General features: G+C 49.4%; 1 protein-coding gene across 1 annotated transcript in view; it reads right to left on the reverse strand.

Moving 5' to 3' along the window:
• Positions 1–7517: 7517 nt before the first annotated feature.
• TOP1 (DNA topoisomerase I) overlaps positions 7518–9726 on the reverse strand; it is a 97450-nt gene continuing 95241 nt past the window's right edge. The window contains exon 21 of the mRNA XM_045295501.1: positions 7518–7662. Within this exon, the coding sequence (XP_045151436.1) occupies positions 7518–7662 (145 nt within the window). The remainder of the gene's footprint in view (positions 7663–9726) is intronic.

Below are 9726 nucleotides of genomic sequence, written 5' to 3' on the forward strand. Positions count from 1 at the left end.
TGGCCCGGGTGCCGTTCAAGGGTATCCGCCCCCCACCCGCCCAGTCGGGACAAGTCCCCTAGGCTTTGGCCCCGCGATTGCGCTGCCCAGAGCCCTATAAGGCTTCTGGTAGCTTTAGTCTCCTTCCTTCATTGCCTGCAATCCGTCTGCGGCAGCTCCTAGCCCTGGCCCCAGCCAAGACTTCCCGGCGGACGCTTCTTGCCTCCCGCCCCCTCTCTAGGCTCCGTGGAGTCCATCCCCAAGGTACCCGGCTTCCTCGGAAGCTCCCCGTTAGCAAATCTGTGTCATCCCTCCCTCCAGGACCGAGTGACACACATTATGTGCCCACTGCTGTTCCTTCCTCCCCAAACTGCACCCTGGTGCTTTGTTGCCATGGCCAAAGGAAATGGCCTCAAACTTCACCGTGTTCTTCAGCCCCAAACCTCTGCACATCCTTGATTCTTGTCTGGACCCCACAGGATTCCAGCAGCGAGTCCTGTTCACAAGTCCGCCCACAAATCCTGGCCACCACCTTTTTCACCAAGTTGTTTCTTGCCCACACTTCAGTCTTTACAATGGAGGTAAATCACTGCCTCCTACCTCTAAAGGAGCCCTGCTGGTACGTTGGGCTGATAGCTGCAAGGTTATCAGTTTGAACTCACCAACCTCTCCTTAAGAGAAAGAGGACACCATCTGCTGCCATAAAGATTTACAGCCCAGAGGCGGTCCTACTTTTCCCTATAGGGTCATAAGTCAGAGCAGACTCACTGGCAGAGAGGGCATTGCCTTAAAACCCCTAGACTTCCTGTTGCACTGGAAATCCACCTTCCCTGTTTAGCCCTGAGGGTCTCCTCAGACCTGGCCCCACTTATCTCTCACCCTTTATCTCTTATCTCTGGTCCTCTCCATTCTCCACCCACAAGGCCTTTTTTACTCAAACTCTTTGTCTTCCTAAAGCTGTTCCCTCCAGTCCCACCCATCAATTAGAATCACTGCTATCAAAGGCGGGACACATCCTGCCAATGAAGCCTGAGCGATACAGAGCCAGCCGGCCTTCAGCAGCAAGGGAAAGCAGGACAGCGTCCTATGCTTCAAAGTGTGAGGCCCAGCCTGTGCACAGGGAACCAGAAAAAGACCCAGGTTGACTGGAGTTCCTGAGACTGGACAGCTTTTCTGGAAACTGAGGAGATAGGGGTGTGTGCTCTGCTGGTGTAGTGGGTTAGGTGTTGGGCTACTAACCATAAGGTCTGGAGTATGAAACCACCAGCTAGCTGCTTCACGGGAGACCAACGAGGCTCTCTGCATCTAGAGAGTTACAGCTTCAGAAACTCAAAAGGGCAGTTCTACTGAGTTGGGATCCACTGAATGTCAGTGTCTTGGGGGGTTTTGTTTGTTTGGTATGTTGTCACTCAAACTAAAAACGTCACTGCCATCGGGTTGATTCCTAAAGGACAGCTTAGAAATTGCCCCTGCGGGTTTCTAAGACTATAACACTTCACAAGTGTAGAGAGCCTCATCTTCTCCCACAGAGCAACTTGTGGTTTTGAACTGCCAACCTTGTAGTTAGCAGCCCAAATGCTGAACCACTACGGCACCAGGACTCCTTATACAGCTCATGTTGTGGTGACCGCCCCAACCATAAAATTATTTTTGTTGCTACTTCATAACTGTAATTCTGCCCCTGTCCTGACCCACAGGTTGAGAATTGCTGCCTTATGGCCACTCAGGAACTCAGCATTCCAGGGAGAAGGTGAGAGGCTGTCTCAAATAGGCTTAGGTCACTCAGCAAGGGTAGATGGGGCGGCTGAGATGGGCTGCCACCTAGTGGTAGACTTTGAAGTGGAAGGCTGGGAACTAAAATGGACCCAATACCTGACTGCTAGGTTTGCATGTGCAGTCACATCTAATCCTCTCATCGGGAACTACTGTCCCCATTTTACTGATGTGGAAACTGAAATTTCGAGGTCTGAAACTTGCTGAGAGACCACTGGACTAACAAGTGGAGTACTTGGGATTTGAACCCAAGCATGCCAGATACTATGCATTTTTCTGCCTCACAAGAGCAGCTGGCTTAAACAGGCACCGGTGGCCCAAGTCAGTGGGCATGGAGGCTAGCTGGTGAATCAAGCTGGATAAGGAGGCATACCCCCAATATCCTTAAGTTTGATATGGGAGCTCTCAGCGCATAGATCAGTACCCTTAACATGCCCACTGCCCCCTTTGCAGGGAAAGAAAAAAATTACTCAGCACCCCCACCAATGAAAAATGTTTGTACTATAGCCCGCAATCCAGGATAAAATGTAGGTTATCTGCTTTTATAGGCCCCTTGGTTTAGTCCAGCGCCCTCAGGACATGGCCCACTTTGAGAAACACTGGGTATGGCATGGGAGTGGTTTGGTCTCAGAGAGGTGTCACCCTGCTCATTTCTGTGGTAGGCATGGAGGCTGAGTGGAGAATTGAGGAGGACCCTGCAGGCCTCCAGGAGTTTAGACGTCAAATGAGTAAACACTTTCTTACAAAAGGGCAAGTGTGAGGGAGGACTGCAGTGGGTGAGGACAGAGGACATCCAGAAAGCTCCTTAGAAGGACGCAGAGCTAGGCCTCCTCTTACATACTCTGGGCATGTTATCAGGAGGGACCAATCTCGAGTCGGGACACCTGGCCTGGGAAAGTAGGGAATCCACGAAAGAGAAGACCCTTACTGGCTGATCCCAAACCAAATCACTCACTGCCCTCTAGTCAATGCCAACTCACAGCAACAGCCTGTAGGTTTCCGAGACTGTAACTGTTTACAGGAGTCTCTCCCAAGATGCTGCTGGTGGTTTCAAAGTCCCAACCATGTGAATCGCGGCCCAACTTGTAACCACTACACCATCAGGGCACCTAATGGCTGATATAGTGGGCAACAAATGGGGTGTCAATCAGCAACGGTTATGGGGATGGCGCAGGACTAACTAGGAGTTAGAACCGCCCCAATGGTCCCTAACAGGAAGACAGGGGGGACGTCTTTGGGACTGAGTTGATAATTCAAAGATGTGAGCAGATGGTCTGAGGAATGATTAGAGTGCTGGAGGAGTGTTTCATAGGCATAGGGAACAGCATGTACAAAGGCCCTGAGTCCAGCAAGAGCATGGGGAGTTTCACAGAATGCTGCAGTGTAGCAAGTGAGGGAGAGCAAGAGGGACAATGAAGGTTGGCAGATGGGAGCTGAGTAGCCCCCCGTCCATGCCTGGCCAGATCTTAAACCATTTTTCCAGGCCTCCCTGCTGACTTGGCAGCTGAGGAGATACGCTCTAAATATTTCTCCATCTTCTGGGATTTTCCTGGGACGCCCATGCATCCTTGCTTGTGCTGTTGCCTCTGGGGCTAGGCTCTTTGCCAACAGATTGCATTAAGTCTGCTGCCAGGGCCTCGTCTCACTTCCTCCTGGGACCTCTGGACCAGCATCCCAGGCCTCAGGTGCCTCTCCCCTCAAGTGTAGGCTCTGGAAAAGCAGGGCGCAACTGCTACAGGCTTCCCCCAGCTCAGCATATATATGGTGCGTGGGTGGTGTTCCTGGCAGTTGATGCAGCTGTGCCGGCTCAGGGAGCTGCCCCAGCACCCACACTGGCACACGCCCGTGACATCACCAGGCTAGCCCTGCTCGGGACTATTTCTGCGAAGAACATCGTGCTTCAACAAGCCCCGGCCTCCACTGGTGCCTGTCTGGATTCCAGGGAGGAGTCTTGCCTGGCTGTCCATGCCCTTGGTCTCACAGGTGTTCCTCACTGAGGACTTGATCCATAATAAACACCATCTGTTTATTCACACGGGATGACTTGTCACAACCCTGTAAGTACTCGTCTGGCATTTTACAAACGAGAAAAGGGAGGTACAGAGAGGTTGAGGGGCTTGCAGAAGGCCACAACGCTAATGATTTTGTCACGATGCATGGGCCTGTGAAGGGTCTCGGCTCCTCACTCCTCTCTGTAACAAGAGCTGATGGGTTCATTAGTTTCATCTGTAGCTGATGTCTGGAAGCTCAATCTGAGGCAGCAAGTGTGTGCAGCACGTTTATTGATGAGAGCCCCCAGGACCCACACTGAGAAAAGGCAAACACAGAAGGTAGGCCCGATAGTCATATCCCCTCCCCACACCCAGGGTGCACTGCCCAACATTGGGCTGAAGTGGCTGGGCCTTTAAGGTCATAGTTAGTGGCTCACTCCACTCATGGCCCAAGTCATGGGATGGAGACTTTCCTTGGAAGTTCACCACGTTCTTCAACTGCATGCAGCTGAGATGACAGATCTCCCAGGGACTGAGGCAACACGTCCTTCCTTGAATGGGAGTCTTGTGATGCTAAGCTCCCACCCCAGGTGTTTGGTATTCTAGTTCATTGGAAGCAATGTTGAGTTCTTTCTCACTGCCATCCAGTCAATTCCGACTCATAGCGACCCTGTTTCCAAGACTGCTGTCTTTCTCCGTAGGAGCTGCTGGTGCTTTCAAACTGCTGACTATGCGAATTGCGGCCCATGGCACCAAGGCTCCCAAGGCAGGTCAGAAACATTGCACTGCAAGTGGGCTCAGACACAGGAACGATCTTGAGCACGGTGCAGGGCGATGTTTCTCACCCTTGTGTGCGGGGTCACTGAGTCCAAACCAACTGTGTCGCACCTAACAACACAGACACCGGCTATGGAGTCCATATGAAGCATCTGTGACACGAACTAGAGCTTTGACTTAATGCCCAGTGCGGCATGAGCTTTGTGGGCAGACAAGGCAAAAGCTCTTCTTTCTTACATGAAAATGTTTGAAATAGTGAAGGTTTTCAGCAGATTAGTAGCAAACACTACACTCCTGTCATGGGTCTGTTCCTCGTAATGACCTTGGGATAGCATAGTATCAAAGAACATGCTCAGTGAAGCGCCGTGCACACATCTAAGGCAAGCAGATCTATAGACTTGCGGTTTTGATACCATTTTTACTCAGCAGTTTGTCTGACCAGCCTCTGCCTGGGTTTGTGAGCAGGGCAGGCTGCACCTCAGCTCCGTCCAGCTGTGCTCACAGGCCCAGAACTCTGGCCTCAGAATGTACCTGTCTTCTACGGAGTGCTTGGGTCTCATTCCTTAGGTTACGTCCTCCTGTCTCCTCTGCACCTGGGTGTATCACTTGAGGCAAACCTACACAGGGACTCTGCCTTCTTCAGAGACAATGCTACCTTTCTGATTGGTGCCCACAGCACGACTCAAAATGTGACGCTGGAGAGCTGGGTCCTTCTTCTAGGGCTGGTGCTCAGGCTCTTGTAAGCCACTGCCAGAGACCTGCTAGACTGCCCTTGCTCCTCTCCTTGGGAATCTCCCTCCATCCCTCAAAGCCACCTACACAGCAGGAAGAGGTCCATCAGTCCCCAAGTTCCCATTCCTGAAGCAAATCAACCACAGGGAAATGTCAACAGTCCTTCAGTAGGATAAAGGTCCCAGGGGTACCTGACCTTATCTAGGCCTGATAAGGAGGATGGTGGTGGGAAGAGGGCAGTGAATGAAAGTGGCTCCATTTTTACACTAAGATCACCCGGGGTTTTCATGACTTACATTTTGAGATGCAATTGCGTGTCCACATATAACTGTTTATCAAGTTACACATACGGTATAGCAGTTCTCAACCTTCCTAATGCCTTGACCCTTTAACACAGTTCATGTTGTGGTGACCCCCAACCATAAAACTATTTTCATTGCTACTGTTATGAATCAGGCGACCCGTGAAAGGGTCGTTCGACTCCCAAAGGGGTCTCGACCCATAGGTTGAGAACCACTGCGTTATAGGATCACATGTTAAAACAGTACATGTTTAGAAATACGAATTCTTCCACTCACATATCCAGTAAAAAATGGTATTCACAGAACCTACGTGAATTTCAGGCCGTTCAGCACCTGTTATTGTTTTGAGTTGGCAAGTACAATTCTCAAAACACACCACTCCCACCGCCTCCTAAGTAGAAAGAGCACTTTGGTACATCAGTTTTATTAGGGAAGAACATTCACATACGAAATGCACCCATCTTAAACGTGAAGTTGGAGCAGTTTTTGACAAGTGTAGTCCCACCCCATCAAGCCACAGAACACTCCCACCACTCAAATGTGTCTGCAAGCCCCACGGCAGGCAATTCTCCCAGCACCCGTCCATCTTCCTGGCACCAGAGTTGTTTTGCCTTTTCGGGATCGTCACGAGTGGGCACACCCAGCTGTGGTGTCTGAGTTCCTTTCTATTGTCACAGCGAAGGTACCTTTGAATCGTTACGGGATGCCCTGATGGGAAAGGTTCATCTAAGCACCATTCCACTTTTACGTAAGCTTCAAACAAGTGGCAAGTGGCTCTCTCCTGTCCCCCTTGATATTGAAGGCCTTTTCTTTGACCATGTGCTACATGCACGGCACACACTTTGAGGATTCAGTGCCTCCGAGTGACAGCAGGGAAACTGAGCACACAGGCACTCACCACTCAGCTGCTACAACGGTGAACCGTGAACACTTGTTTCATGCCAAGCTCTTATGTACTAATTCCTCCACATTATTAAACACATCTCAAATACAATGTACTGTAAACATTCAGTGTTTTTCAGAAATGGGTGCTGTTAACAGTATTTATGAACCAAAGTGCTATCAAACCAGAAAATGACAAAAACAAATCCCAACCTATTTATTGCAAGTTAGCAATCTTTTAAAGGCTTGTTTTTATGTAATATTTGGAATTGTAAAAAAGCCATGTCTGTGTAAAATTTCTTTGCTTCCTTTATTGTGTCATGGGATTACTTATGAGCATCCCAAACCAGCCTGGCTAGAGGTCATTTCGGGGTAATGTTTCCTGCACCCAAAAAAAGAGCACACTTTTGGGTTCAAAACAGGCCCATGTATGAGGGATTTAATTAGGCCTGAAATACGAGGTGATTCTTCTCAGGAAGAAAACGAACATACTCCTTTTGAGCGGAAGGGGGTGCAGGTGTGTGGTGTTTGGGGGGTGACTCCAAGAGCTGGCCAGTTGTTGGACGGAGCAGGGAGAGCAGGCGGACACCGGCTTCTTGCTGGGGGGACAGAGTGCATGCCAGTGCAGTGTTCATGCCGATGGAAACGCAGGCCTCGAGAGCTTGGAGCTCTGTTTTGGAGGCTTGGAGGAAAAGACAGCAGGTCTGCCTCTGCCAGTAGCCAGCAAGGATGATCAGTCAGAAATGCACTTGGAAATGTGAGCAGTGCCTAGGAAAGTCTAGGCTTTGAACAGAGAAGGGGAGATACCAGCTTTCCATTCAAATACAATCCACTACACAAACTTGAGGACATTTAAGGAACTCATTAAAAAAACCAAGCACATTGCCATTGAGTAGATGCCAACTCATAGCAACCCTGTACCACAGGGAACAACTGTGCCCGTGAGTTAACAAGCTGTAAGTCTTTATGGGAGTAGAAAGCCTCAGGTTTCTCCCAAGGTGTGGGTGGTGGTTTCAAACTGCTGAGCTTACAGTTAGCTGCCCAACTTATAACTAAGATGCCATCAGGGCTCCTATGGAACTCAGCCTGACAGGAAGCCAGGAGTCAAACCACCTGAGGGCGGGCCCTCATGGAAGCCAGAGATGGTACTAGGAAAGAGAATGGTCCGAAGTTGTTCCGTTTTTATTAAACTGTCCACAGAAGGCACATTCATAAACGGGCAGCAGCTGGGGGCAGGAGGACATAAATAGGCAGAAGGGATCCGAGGGGGATTAAGAAGTTCTAAAGCTGATTTACTGTGCTGACTGCCCCATTGGATAAAATTACATGAGATATGTTCATTTTACATATAAATTATACCCAAATAAAAGCTATTAAAGAGATGGCCAGCAATGCCCACTGCCACAAAGCACTTAAGATGCAAAATGAAGAGCCTGCCCATTGACCTGATCTCTCCCAACGTAACTGGTCACCTTGGTCAGTGGGGCCAGAAAATAATTTAGGGGCACGAGCTGGGAGTGTATAGATGCCCTGATCCAGCCGCTTATTTGTGAAAAGGAGATGGGAGGTGGAAATGTTTTGCTTTTTGATCTGAAGGTCAAGGATGGATTTGACCGCTTTACGAATGGAGAATGGACAGGATTGCTGACCAGACATGAGGGCTGAGAGAAGCTAAGTCAGTCCCCAACATCTGCACATGGAAGCTCGTTCTTCGCAGACAACTCTTCCATCTGCCTGTGCCCACAGCTGGACTTGGGTACCACCCAATGGGGGGAGCTTTTCGGCTTTCTGCTCTTAAAACGTGGCTGTCCGTGTGAAGAAGGAACACAGCTACTGGATTAATAGGCAAGGGTGTGACTTCCCTTTCATGTATCCTTCAAGGAAGGCCCTTTGAATTGGTCCCAACTCCCTGTGGTCAGCTTCTTCTGACTCTCAGGTAAATGAGCGTCCCAGTCTCTGACCTTGCTCTCCAGACCTGCAGTGCCCAGGATGCTCTTCCCAATCCTTCCTGACCAAGCTGCACTACACTTCTCCTCAGAAGATTTGCAGGAAAAGGTAGGTGTTAACACTTTGCTCATCAGAAAGATCTTATGCCTGGCCTAAGGTTTCCTCCATCAGATTTCTAGTTGTAGACCAAAGTTTGTCTTCTAGGTTTGCAAGTTCTGTTCAAGTACTGGATCTGAGGTCAACTTACTTATTCCACACTCACCCAACAGTCATAAAGCACACTGATTGGAAACGTTCAGTTGTCTAGTTAGTTCATTCCTACAGAATTAAAAAAACACTGGGTCACAACTCTCTTGGCTCTATTATGAGGGCTGCTTGTCCCCCTTTATTCCCTGAGGTGAATGCTGCCTCCCTCCCAGACCAATAAAACACTGCCAAGAAGGAGCTCTAGAACTTGTGGCCCACCAGCCTATCTACGCCCAGGCCGAGCAAAGTGATAGGTCTCACCCCCAGACATACCTAAGCAACTGATTCTGACCACTTTGGCTTCCTTCTCCATTCCAGGTTTTGTTCTATCTAGGATGAGGAGAGAAGCAATTTTCATAGACCGAGAACATTAGGAAGTAGTCTACAGATATCTGCCTCCCACTTTCAACCAGCCAGCCAACCAATGTAAGTAAAAAGCTTACATTCTCCTAGGAGAGGTTTTCTGGAATAGTGCTCCAATTAGCCTGGTGTCCTGAATTCTGCCCATTCTGACTTAATATCAGCCACATCAGCAAACCCAATGCAGCTCCCTCTGCTGTGGCCAGCACTTACGGAGAGGGGGGCGGGGAAGAAAGCCTCTAGCATATACCTGTTCCATCTTATTGAAGACACATGGTCCATATTCAGCTTCAGATACAATTCTTGGGTCTTCTGTACCCTCCCTTCTTACCTGGGCCTGCCTCTCTTCCCCAGGGGTGTGGACTTTGGATCCCCTGGGAGCCACATCCACAGCAGGACAGATGTTTATCACCTGCCAGGCCAGGCTCAGCACCAGGTGAGGAGCCTGCCTGAGAGCAGCATGGTCAGACCACATCCCAAGCCCAGCCCAGGGTCCCTACACTGGCCTTGAGCCCTGGGTAACAAAGAGGCAGGCACTAAGTTTCCGTTAAGTTGTAGGAATTTATTTTAAATAACCTACAGTTGATTAAAAGGGAATTCATGATAAAAATAGAAGATACTTGAGGAAAGATGTGGGAAATGGACTCTGCACACACGCTACACTAACAATGCTTCTAAAACTAATGATTATAGCAAAACATGTCTTCACATTAAAATTCTGCTTTTATGCCCCCCCC

The sequence above is a fragment of the Echinops telfairi genome, unplaced genomic scaffold (assembly GCF_000313985.2).
Source record: "Echinops telfairi isolate 266 unplaced genomic scaffold, ASM31398v2 ScPeMD7_5592;HRSCAF=6446, whole genome shotgun sequence".
In the NCBI taxonomy this organism is placed as follows: Eukaryota; Metazoa; Chordata; class Mammalia; order Afrosoricida; family Tenrecidae; genus Echinops; species Echinops telfairi.